This window comes from Theobroma umbraticum, unplaced genomic scaffold (assembly GCF_002168275.2).
Source record: "Theobroma umbraticum cultivar Fairchild unplaced genomic scaffold, ASM216827v3 scaffold_81.0, whole genome shotgun sequence".
NCBI lineage: Eukaryota > Viridiplantae > Streptophyta > Magnoliopsida > Malvales > Malvaceae > Theobroma > Theobroma umbraticum.
Window position 1 is genome coordinate 609,826 of NW_018397268.1, and position 12,950 is coordinate 622,775.

General features: G+C 33.7%; 2 protein-coding genes across 5 annotated transcripts; both read right to left on the reverse strand.

The window, feature by feature from the left end:
• Positions 1-15: 15 nt before the first annotated feature.
• LOC110425086 (N-(5'-phosphoribosyl)anthranilate isomerase 1, chloroplastic-like) lies at positions 16-2,744 on the reverse strand. 4 transcript variants are annotated; one of them, XM_021439880.2, is made up of 5 exons: positions 2,558-2,744; positions 1,989-2,051; positions 1,551-1,915; positions 1,307-1,470; positions 16-691 (listed from the first exon to the last, which is right to left on the reverse strand). In XM_021439880.2, the coding sequence occupies exons 1-5, from the start codon at positions 2,565-2,567 to the stop codon at positions 466-468; spliced, it is 828 nt and encodes a 275-aa protein (XP_021295555.1). In that variant the 5' UTR covers positions 2,568-2,744; the 3' UTR covers positions 16-465. The 4 variants fall into 4 exon arrangements, with proteins under 4 accessions (XP_021295555.1, XP_021295554.1, XP_021295557.1 ...); XM_021439879.2 differs by having other exon boundaries at positions 1,551-1,918; XM_021439882.2 differs by having other exon boundaries at positions 2,524-2,743.
• A 2,026-nt stretch (positions 2,745-4,770) lies between these two features.
• LOC110425066 (zinc finger CCCH domain-containing protein 29-like) lies at positions 4,771-8,047 on the reverse strand. The gene is made up of 2 exons (XM_021439853.2): positions 7,740-8,047; positions 4,771-7,297 (listed from the first exon to the last, which is right to left on the reverse strand). The coding sequence occupies exon 2, from the start codon at positions 7,282-7,284 to the stop codon at positions 5,215-5,217; it is 2,070 nt and encodes a 689-aa protein (XP_021295528.1). The 5' UTR covers positions 7,285-7,297; positions 7,740-8,047; the 3' UTR covers positions 4,771-5,214.
• Positions 8,048-12,950: the final 4,903 nt, after the last annotated feature.

Sequence of the window (12,950 nt, forward strand, 5' to 3'; positions counted from 1 at the left end):
AGTTATGGTTTTTCATGACCAGTACAAGTGCAATCAGGTGGTGGAAAATATGTTGCTCTCCATCGTTTTAAACAACAAATATGACCTCAAAATGCCCATGTGCATGACAACACATATATAACCACACAATGACCATGTGCTTGTTCAAGGCAGGAAGATGATCATTAAGGAAAGCTAAGACAAACATGGACAGAAAGTAGAATTTCGAATTTCCACATCCATCACATTTTTATTAATCATTATAAATGCTAGAAAAACCAGTCATACTCTTTGAGGGTGGCTTGCTACAATTGCTTCTGTCTGTTGAATTGACAAGATATCTACAATTACTTACAATTTCACCTTGCAGTTCAAGGTACATAATCGATAAATCATGCAGTGAATGTACATTAATGTAACTAATCCACATCTCGGCTGTTCAATTGCTATTGATGGATGGATAATCTCTGCCCCTCCACAGATCAATCAATATGGTATAGCACGTACAGCGCTCATGAAAGAAAAAATTCGCGATTGATCTTTCTGAATACCATCTGAGGCGCAAATACCACTGCTTACATCAACTCCATGAGGTCTGAGAGTATTAATGGCCTCGCAAACATTATCAGGGTTGATCCCCCCAGCCAAAAGCCAGCCATGTTTGCTTTTGATTGAGGGTAACTTAAACTGAGTCCAATTAAATCCTTTGCCACTGCCAGTATATGTCAGAATGTTGAATTTTGTAACGGTTAATGTTAACATGAGAAGGAATAAATATAAATTTTAAGAAAAAAATAAAAAGGAAAAAAAGATGAGCTACATGCTGAATTTAATGACAACAGTACAGCAGCCAGAATAAATTAAACCTTACTTTGTTACTTAAGATCATTGCTAATAGTTGAAGTGAATACACCAGCTGGTCATACGTCAAAAGTAAAATTTAAGCAAACAAAGAAAAGTCAGAGCCCGGAATAGGTTGTGTGGCAGGAAAACAGATAGTATTTGATTTGGTTTTTCCATATTGGAGAGAATACAAAGTTTTTCCATATTATACATGAGAATGCCAAATCAAGTTTTGGGCCAAAGCTTGGAAAAAAATCAGTATGGCAAAAGCATTTAACAACTCTACAAGTTGGTGTCTTCTTTCTTGCTATGCAGTAAGTTTATAAACCAAAGCTTAAGGAAAGACGAACTTGAGAAATTACATATGTTATTCAATTCACAAAATCAGTAGATTTAACGCTTAAGATTAAATTAGCACGACATAAAAATGCACAAGGATTCAAATGCCACACTAATTAAACTAAATGAATAAAAAGTTATTCACCTGCCACCTGTAGCACTATCCACAAGAATCCAGTCCACCAAAGAACAGTCTTCATCAGAAATTTGGTTTTGAAGGTCTCCATCTTGATTTGCATGAAGAACATATATAATTTTGTTTTCTTGCACTAACTTTGGAAAAGCTGCCCGAGACACATCTCCATGAAGCTACATAAGATTGAAACAACAAGATTAAGCCATTTATTATGCTACAAGGAAGGTAATCAATACTGAACAAATATAAATACCTGCACAAATTCAAGGTCCGCTGCATCAGAAGCTCTTAGAATTGTGGCTACATCATCATCCACAAAGACTCCAACAGGTTTTGCCCCAAATTCCCTTGCAACTTTTGATATTTCCTTTGCGACTGAAAGTGAAACGGAACGTTTTGACTTGGGCCAAAGAATCATCCCAATAAGTTTGGCGCCAGCTTCTGCTGCCATTGCAGCATCTCTAGCCGATGTAATACCACACATTTTGACCAAAGCGTGATTCTTTTCATGCTCCCCATCAGTAGACAAGACTTGGTTCAATTGCACAATGTTGCACTTGATTTTATTCTTTGGGAATGACCTGGTTCTTACGAATGGCAATGCTCCTCCACTTGACCCTGCTAAAATACAAACACCCTTGAGGAAAAAAGACACTAAGCATTCAAAGAATCATCCGAAATTAGAAGTTACCATCGATTTGCATTCGATGCAAGTTCAAAACTTTAGGCCGAAATTGACTTCCGGTAGTTAAACCTGTGTCAACAGTGAACATAACTGTCAAAATGTAGCCAAAAACATTTCATTCCAACAGAAATGCATAATCAAAGAGACAAAAGGATCACAATTTCAGTTGGTGTTTAACTAAAAATCAAGCTAAGATACAACACAATGTCCATTGCATTGTAATCAATGATATCAAAAAGAAACTTACGGAATACATTGGAAAATAACATCTGCAAAAATGAAATTGTTTTATAATCTCTCAGGACCACTTAAACATTCATTCTTATGCAAAAATTAACCACTTTATAATCCAAATACACCAAGTTATAACTTTTATGGCAGAATCAAAACATACTAGTCATTGCAATACAGAGAGTCAAACCTACCATAAAAGAATACAAAGAAGAACGTTATATCAAAAGTGAAAAGATTTATTAAAATTCATCAAACCCAGAAGAGATTTTCTCTGGGGAATATTCACATATCTGTTTTCGGCATTAACCTTAACACAGAGAAACAAGGTGCCAAACGAGAACCTGAAAGCATCTTCTTTTTCCTGCTGTTTCCTTCGGGTTCTTCTCTTCTTTGTCTGAAACTGCTTTCTGGGCAAGTGAGAGAGACAAGCAAGATTGTAAAAGACGATTAAAAGGAAACAAATATCAGAGAAAATCGGAGAAAATCAGAGTTGCCGTTCTGTTCCTGTTTGCAGAAAACTCGAGTTTAACAGAAAGAACAAAAGATGTTAAAATGGGCTAAGTGGGCATCGAGCTGACCCATGAAAGCCCATATATTTGGGCCAAGTAAGACTGATTCAGACCCATCATAAGCCCACATTGAAAGGATCTAATACTAAAAAACTTTGGGCTAAATGGGCTAATGGGACCGAACCAGTTTATATACGTTATTTCTTACTTTTTCCGTTCGTTTTGTTTTTTTTTTCTTTTCGAGATATCCCGAAATGAACTCCTTTTTCTTTTTCCCCACACATAATATTCTTATTTTTTTCTATATTATAAATTTATTTTCTATAATTAATTTATTTTTTTCATTTTAAAAAGCATCAAATATCTATGTTATAAAAAAAGTTTAAATTTCAATATAAAATACATTAAAATCAAAACTTTTATCTTAAATTTCCGAAAAAACAAAAGAAAGACTAACGGCTGTGAACAATTCTTTACAAAAAGAATAAATTATCAAGTTTTATTCCCTCAAAAAGGTAATATCACATAGTGGGTATGAACAAGTACAACCACTAATAATCAAAAGCATATCATTGCCTTAGTTCCCCCTCCTTTTTGCTTTGCAACATGGAAGTGGGAATCTCACCCCCCAAACCCACCACACAAGAAAGAGGAAAGAAAATGCATGGACACTTCTCCTCCCCTTTGTGCTTGTACTAAACAAAGAAAACTTAAGCAAATGAAAGGAACTTGTTCCATATCCAACATATTGTTAACGATTGGTTGAGAATTAAGACCATGGGCGGCTCTCAATTGACTCCAAAACAAGACAAAAGAAGAACAAAGGTGGGACCCCTCCAACAGGCATATGTTCTGTTCTTTTTTTAATATTGGGAGGCTGAATTTAATCTTATCCATGGCAAAACACAGAAGGGTTTGAGCCTCCCTTGGATAAAGAATGGGCAACTTGGTTGATATGGGCATTTGGACAATAGCATGGTCAGCTTGAACTTGACAACTAGCATTTTAGTAGTTTGATGAATTCAACAAAGAGATTATTTCAAATACCCTTTTATCCTATTTGATTTATTTCACTTTCTCATCTCTAAGTACCCTTTTTTCTATGATTTGTATTTGAATAAATTCTTAACCTTAAAATAATTGGTCAAATCGTCTAGTAGTTGATATGAGAGAAGTGGAAACACATCCTCTGCAATGTATCTAATTAAATTACAGTGTTTATTTTATAACACATTATTGTAATATTAGATTGCAATACAATCACATTACAGCCAAAAGATGTAATGTGATTACAGTCTAAAACTAATACAATTATATTACATTGCACTCGATAATGTTATTAAAGATATTTTTACCTTTCAACTTTATTACTTAGTTAAAAATATTTTGTAATATTATAATTAAAATAAAAAATTTTAAAATAAAAAATATAATATAAGAATCAAAAAATAAAATAAAATATAAAAAATTAAAATTTATATAACATAAGTAAAAGAAATTAAAATAAAACATATAATATAAAAAATTATATTAAATAGATGAAAATAAAATGTATAAGATTATAATAAAAAATAAAAATAAAATATATGACATTAAAAATATATTTAAGAGATGATATTATATAAAAAGTAATAATAAAAATTACAAATATATTAAACTTACATTTTAATAAATAAAAGTAATTTCAAAAATTAACATTATATTCTCAACAAAGTAATTATAAACCAAACATTACAATATTATCTTTTCTACATTTTAATCATTATTTTACTTGTATACCAAACACATTATTTTTTATACAATCATATTGCTTGAAATAACATTACCTATATCGTATTGTTAAATACCAAACACCACTTTAAAATATGGATGGTCAGAGTCTAGTAATGGCGTTGGAGTGGATTTGGTTTCCATGAACCAACAATGGAAGGTTTGAACTCTGGTTCTGCTTTAAAAGGAAATTCGAAACAAGCTGCCATGTTCAATCTTTGAGCGCTTGCAAAGATGGTTTCTTAAAAGGGAAACACATAATCACATGCTGGAGATTTAACAGAAGAAAAATTTAATTATCAATACACAATAAATGTATCATATCAAAGACAAATTACAACGAGTCATTGAATGTAGTACATGTTGGACGATCAGAGAAAATAGGAAACTTGATACTTTTCTGTGTCATTGATCCCCATAGCTTCTCTTTACTAGAAACATAGAAAACAACCCCAGAAGGGGAAAGAAAAAGAATTAAGAATATCAAATAAATCAATAAATCTCTCTTTGTTGCTTGGACCTTCTTTTCTCCTAATTCTAACATGAGCAGTGACTTAAAATCTTCCTGCCCAAATATGTTTAGCTTCTTTCTTGATTGGTCTGAAGGTATATTACCTTTCACCTTCTACCACCAATTACAGCTCTATCAGATACTATTAAGAATAGAAGAATATCAAATAAGTTAGAATAAAGCTGCTATGAGCAAACGGATCTTTTTCTTATGCCACCATCTGCTCCTGTTCTATGTACATTTGCTCCACCCATGGTGGAAGAGTTTCTCGAACACCTTTACCAAGACCACTGTATCGCTGCTGCTGCTGCTGCAACCCACCTCCCACAGGAGTAGCATCTTTCACAAGGGTATTAACCCAAGAAACATCTGGCTCATCAAAGTTGGATGGCATCATGTCCATTGATGCTGTTGTAGCAGGGTTGTTGCTCCGGAACCCAAACGAAGCAGACTTCCTAAGCTTGTTCAGCTCATCTCCTTGAATGCCCCAATCCAATTTCCCATCAGGGGAGCTCCAATCAGAAATATTTGAAGACATCATAGTTGCGGAATTAGCAGGTGCAGTAAGTCCAGCACGAGTGGTCAATGCTCCACGGTCTACAAAACTCTGGCTCCGTTTTGCAAACGCAGAAGACCTGGAATTCATTACTGCCGCAGCCACTGCAGCAGATGAGTCAAATCCAAAGGCTGAGGGCTTCCTCACTGGAGAGGATGAAAGGTTTGTTGGGTAGCTTGAACGGAGTTGGTTCAAGTTTTGGCGAATTTGAAGCCCGGATGGAGATTGCAACTGGGTCGGTGTAGCCGAATTTACTGACAGTCCCTTCAATGGAGACAGCAGGGAAGGATCGAGCAATCCAAAAGCATCATCAAGGTTAGTAGGCTTCAAATCCCCAAGCCGACTGTATTCCTTACTCCAGCATGACGGGGAGGAGAGACTAGATATCTCATCCATCAACTGTTGTTGCTGCAATTGGCTAGCATGGTTTTCTAGCCCAAGTAATTCCATTTCCAAATCCAAATCTCTGGCACTGAAAGCAGTCTTCAAGCGGCTACCTGGTAGCTGCAAGACAGGTGGGGTGAGGTTGATTTTGTTCTGCCACAAGCTTCCAGCCTTTGGAGAGGAGGAGGCAGCCAAAGGAGACATGGGTGGTGTCGAAGTGGTAGGCAAAGGCAAGGATGATGAACCAAGTGCTAGAGGGCTCAAAGTTGCCATGTCCACTGCATTGACCGCAGCAGACCTTGGTGAAGGCATGGCTGAACCTGTGGAAGCATACACAGGGCGCAATTCTTCAGGTTTGTGGGCAAAGAAACAGACTTTGCGTGTGCAGCCGATCTCATCTTTGCAAAGCCTAGTCCGGTACTGGGCAGGATGAAGCCAGGATTCAAACACACCATGGGCATATTCACAAGAATCACTCTTAGGGCATGCCCCCTTTCGGAACTCTGGGCAGGGCACACAGCTATAAGGGTACTTCCTTGGGTCTCTCCTCCTTGCATTCTCACCAGGATGAACAAAAGGGCACTCAGTCCAATCATGGGAGTAAGCCCTAGAGCAAGGCTTCACCTTGAAGGTATACATCCTGAACTCATCAGTTCCATATACCCCGTTGTTTATATCTGGCAGTGACACATCAACAGGATATTCTTTCTTCTCAGGCCCCTCTTTCAACAACTGAGGCAGAACTATCTGTTCAGATTCTTCTTCTTCCTGGTTAAGAACAAGATCACTAGCACCAACGATATCATCACCTTTCAGCAACAACTCAATCACCTTCCTTCTGGAAATACTCAAAGACTTTAAAGCTGGCACAATCAGATCAACAGGTTTGTTCCCATTAGCATCGACACAATTAGCATCAGCAGATGCATCAAGCAAGAGCTTGACAATCTTTACAGAAGAATTTGCACCACCAGCAACAGCACAGTGAAGGGCAGTGACCCCATCAGTACCACAAGCTCTATTCACATCAATCTTGCCGCTCCCGATGATGTATTTCAAAACGTCAACGCTACCAAACATGGCAGCGATTGTCAGGGGTGTCCTCTCCTCAAACCCCATCTTTCTTGACCCTATTCTTCTACCATACCAGAAGCTTGCCTCGTCAAGATCCAAACCTTTCTCTTCTACTTCACTTTTGAAGCCTACCAGATCATCAGAGGCAGCCAATTCAAGCAAAACTGAACATTTACACAAAGCAGCACCAGCTTTAGGCTCATGCAATTCACCTTCCATGATGATCCTAGAGGGAACAAGTTCACTCTTTGAACCACTGCACATCCCCCAACAAGCCCTGCATAATCAATACAGCAACAAGAATTCAGTTTTCTCACTCCATATAAAAAATTGAATTAAGAACAAAACATTCAAAGTAAAAAGAAACAAAGATTCATTTCCTAGGACCTGATAGCAAAACAACCCAACTCCAAAACTGAAAATCTAAACAAAAACTAATTACCCTAAAAACCAAACTTTAGAAATTTCTGTTACATACACCTCAATTCCAAAATAGTGCATAAATTCAAATATAACATACAGAAACAGAAGCTATGTTCTACACCAAAGACTTGGTCTTTATTAAGACTTCTTCCACTCAAAATTTCAAAGCAAAAAATAAAACCCAAAGACCCAAAATTTCACAACTTTTGACCCAAAAACCAGAAACCCAACAAAAAGAAAAAGAAAATAAAAAATAAAAACTAGAGCAAGCAAACACCAAGTTCGAGTCTTTTTACCTAGAAGCAGTCTCGGTTGAAGAAAACAAAGAGAAAAGAAGATAAAAGGGTGTTCTTTGAAACCTGGGGGGAAGAGTTTGGGTATGGAGAGAAATTGTTTGAGGAGAAAGGAGAGCAAGTTGAGGGCCTTTTAAGTATGGGTGCTCCGGTTCTGGGGAGGAAGAAGGGAGGAAAGTGTGACTTTTCTTCCCCTCTCTTTCTGATGTGGTCAAAGTCAAAGCTTCAAAGGCAAGGCTTTAACTCCTCTGTGATCAGAAAGAGAGAGGAGGGAGAGAGAGGGTCGCTTTCTTGGTTCTTGCTCTTACTAACAAGCAAGAACAAATGAAACTGAAATTTGTAATGAAATGCAAATGCAAATGAAAGCTATATCATCAAGTTTGAAACTCCAAACTGGTTGGCCATCACGTGTGCGTCAGAGGCTTTGGCTTTTAGCTGACGCGCTTTAAACTATCTCTCCCATCTCTCTCTTTCTTTCTTTTTTTCTACTGTCTTGTTGTTGCTTGCCGTGCTCTTTGACACACAAAATACATAAATATAAAGAAAATAAATTAGTAATATTATACACCTTTTGATTTTAATCATTATATATATTTTAATTTTCAAATTTTAAAGATACTGCTTCACTTGAATAAGGGAATTTGATCCTAAGATTGTAAAGACAAAATCTTACGATATAATCTAGAAATCGAGACTTGTTGGATTTTGATCATAAAACATTAATTTAGAAATAGAGGTTCATTAGATTAATATAAAAAAATATTAATTTTTTAAAATAAAGATATAATCGAGTTTTACTTTTTTAATAATCTTTTAAAACAATAAGAAAAAGAACGATAAATTAAAAACCTATTTCATCATAAGACATTGAATAAGGAATTTTGATCATAAGACCTTAAAGATTATTTTTTAAATAAAGAATTATAATTACATAGTTTGATTTAAAAAAATTAACACAAGTATGTAGCTTAGATAAGAAGAATTTTTAAATTTTGGGTATATAAGATTTATAAGCAGTAGTTTATTATATTAATAAAAAAATTAAAGACTTTTCGTATTTTAATAATAGAAAATTCTTCGATTACTTTTCATAATATATGAATAAGTAAATAATTTTGACGATTTTTTTCCTTTCTAAACCCGAATAATGATGATATAAAAAAACTAATTAAGAAACAAAATAGTCAAGCTTCACCCTCCCATCATAATCTTCTAGAATAAATTGACAAAGGAGCCAATTGAAAACCATTAAATTAGCTCACTTTAGTACATAAAAAATAAAATCATAAAGTTAAAAAGGACAATAAAAATGTCAAAATAATAATAATAATAATAATTCAAAGAGAAGTGTTCTGCACTCCCTGGGGGCTGCGAGTAGGTCAGCAATGGAATATACCCACACAAGTGGGTTGGGGCGGTGGACCAACGCCTAGAGCGAGTGAGAGAGAGAGAGAGAGAGACTCCAAGCTGTAACCAAGTCAGTGTGAGCTTCCCTTTTACGCGTTTCCCTTCCATTTGGGTGGGTGGCAGGATATGCCCCTGACTCAGCCTTCCACTTCCACTGTTTGGACACACACGCCTTTTTTCTTCTCTCTCACCATTAACCATTATTTATTTATTTTAAAAATTATTATCTAATCAAATATCTTAGTCTCGTTAATAAATATTATCATCAAGCTTAAACCGAATTCGTTCTTATACTATTTTATTATAAGATCATTACTTAGTTTAAATCGAATTTATTTTAACATTATTTTATCTTAAAATAATTATTTAACTTGTTTAAAAAATTTAATTTAATAAGATGTATAGTATCTGTATTTATTTAAGTTTTTTAACGACCTCATATTTAGTCGATGTGTTAATTTAATAAAGTGTATAATGTCCAACACTTATATAAGTTTTTTTGAGATTTTTTAATTATTTTTTATAAGATTAAAATATCTTGTCTACTTCTTTTTAAGCACTTAACGTGACAATATCTCGATAATAAATATTTTGTATTGATAATATGTCAAATATAAATTCCTACTCATTACTATTACTTTAACTTATAAGCACCCCATATAGTATTTTTTTATTATAATTTGGTTGCTAATTTAATAATTTATTGAAGTTTGATTTTTCTTCTATGGGGCACAACTAAAATGCTGACTCTATGGCCAAAGGGCTTTGACTTTAAAAGAATTTTTCTGTCATGTGACTACACAGGTTTTCAGGTTTTCTTGGATCATGTTACTGTTTGGATTCCAATGCATGAGCTTGCAAAAAGTTTATTATTATTATTATCATTATTATCATCATCATAGGGTAGATGTGATGATTGAGATCAAATATTTTTGGGGCAGCCATGGGAGATTGATTATTTGACTCTAATTCCTAATGTTTTCCATTGATAATACTGAAAAACTACATATTTTTAGATATATTGACGTTCAGAAATAAAATAGAAAATCGTAAATCAAAATGTTTTAAAAAAATTTTATAATTTCTAAATTACGAGATTATAATGGGTAATTTTGAATTATCGATTAAAAAGATATTGAATTATGGGTCAAAAAATTGAGATTCATAATGAACCTTAAATTAGGTTGACATGTCTTACAGAGACTTCCTTTTCAGAAAGAATGAAAAGAAGAAGACAACAGATGATAGCAGTCAAGCATGAATTAGGGGTATTTGGTATCCTAATCCAATTTTAAAACAATTAGTTGTCATTGAAAGATAGGTAATGGAGCAGTCTAAGCTGTACCTAAAGCAAAACAAGATTTGATTATAGCCGTCTAGAATAATTTTTTTAGGTTGCCTTCCCTATCTTTTTCTGTTATCTAAAAGTAAATACTATAATACATGTACCCAACATTGTTTAATTGCATAGAATCATTGGAATATGCGTAAGAATTTGTTTATTCAATTAAATTTTGTCTTTAAAAGAGAAATTAGATAGTTTGTGATTAGAGTTTGAAATGTTTCGATTCGAATGTTATATGATCGATGCATGTGAATATTTAAAATGTTCGATCGAAGCGTCTGTATCGGATTATAGATTAAAAATGGACGAATGTATATTCAAAATGGGTTAATAGTTTTGCACAAAATCAAAGTTCTAGTCAATATATAAAAGTTAATTATGTGGGACAGCTTGGAAAATAAGGCTTGGAAAAATTGGTTTAGTTCTTTAAAGGGTACAACTTGCCATTGAGTCTTGTTGTCTAATAAATTTAGTTTTGAATTCTTTTTCAATGTGATGGCATTACGTGTGAAATGAGTAATTTCTCCTTTTTTATAAAAAAAATTCCCAAATCAAAAACCCCCTTTTATAGAAAAAAAATAGAGGAAAATTAACTGGAATTCTTAAGCATATTTACAGGCTGAGATTGGGCCTGGCCTGGACTAAGATCTTTGGGCTAATCCTGACCCAATTCAAATTGGGCTAAACCCAATCTGAGCCTGATTTGGTTGAGTCCATATAGTGCTTGGGCCTCCATCCCACTGTCACCTCTCGCAATACTAGGAGAAAAATAATCAATCACATCACATATTTAGTCTCGAAAACAAAAGTTTAGGGATAGCAATGGTACCTTTTAATTGGATATCCAACCCAATTATATTAGATATGAATATTCTATATTTGATTTTGGTACCAGATAGTAAGTTTACAAAAATTATATTATTAAGACATTTTTATTTTATTTTATTTTAAATTTAATCTATCAATTTAAATTTTTAAGTATATCGATTAATCACCGAATTATCATAAATCGAGTTGTTTTGTTGCACTTTTAACTTGTCATTTGTTAGTAATTTATATTTGTTGTTCATGTGTTTTGGTTATTCACGATCAATCATATATGAGGTTGTTTTAAGTTTCAATTCGTTGTCAATTGAAATTGGATCATCTAGTTCGATAAGATTTGTGATTTTACAACAAAAGATATACAAGCTCAACTTTAAAAATAAACTATTCATATATATATATTTATTTATTAAATCAAATTTGTATAAATATGCAGTCCGAGCTCACTAGGTCTAAATCCTTAATCTATTTTACCCAAATACTCTTTTTTGTATATCATAATTGCAAAGTGGCAGGCAAAGCACGAGAGCTTGTCCATCTTATCCAAATATTTAGACTAAAATTGCCTATCATTTGATTTGATTTAGTCTTTTCATCAAACAAAATTGTCCAATAATTGTAAACAGTTTCAACACGTGCAATAAGACGTATCCAACTGGATTTCGTCTTGGTTAAGTTTCCACTTGATGAAAATTTTTGTTCCTGTCGTCCAACAGGAACAACTGTATGCTCGCATTTCATTCTCAAACTTAATGTATTTGTCAAATGCTGTCGACAACGATAACTATAATGCAAACCAAAGAGCAACTTGTCTGTATTTGTTAGGCTAAGTTCATCAAGTTGTCATCTACACACTAACAAAAAATTAAAAGAAAATAATAATAATAAAACCCCACACACATTTGTCATTGTCACATGAGAAAATGATATCATACACAATTTGTACCAAATCGTACACGTGACATTTGAATCATACAAATAAATAATTGATCTCATTGTAACGTGTATTATTCAAAAAATAAAATAATATATATATCGTACACGGAATGATGCGTATGTTTTGAGTACTGTGAAATGTTAGTTGAATTATACATATTGAACAAGTAAGAGTCAAATTTTATATTATTATAGATTCTTACGATGTTGCATGCATTTGATTTCGGCATGATTTAAAATAATAAATTAATTTAAGAAATTAGAGATATCGAATTGCGTTTGCTGGCATTTTTGAATATAAGTTATATAAGTTAAGGACAATAACATTGTTAGTCTTAAATTCATCATCTATTTATGAGATTAAGTCCTTGAATTCATCATGAATTCCCATGATTGTGTTTCCAATAATTTAGTTGTTCACAACGTAAGATTAGTCCCCATTGATCAATCACAAGTCAAATAAGGAAGTGTTCTATATTTCTAGAACATTTACTCATGGAAAACCCATATTGGCAACTTAATTTTTATGTTCTTTCCCAGATAAAACTAACTATGGCTATATTGCTTGTAAATTTTAGAAAGGAAAAGAAGAAAGCTATGAAATCATGGATGAGCTAGTTGAAGTCACTTTAGAATAGAGCCATGACCCCATGACTAGATTGATTGGCTTGACCAATCTCAAGTTGGTATCTTTGAAGATG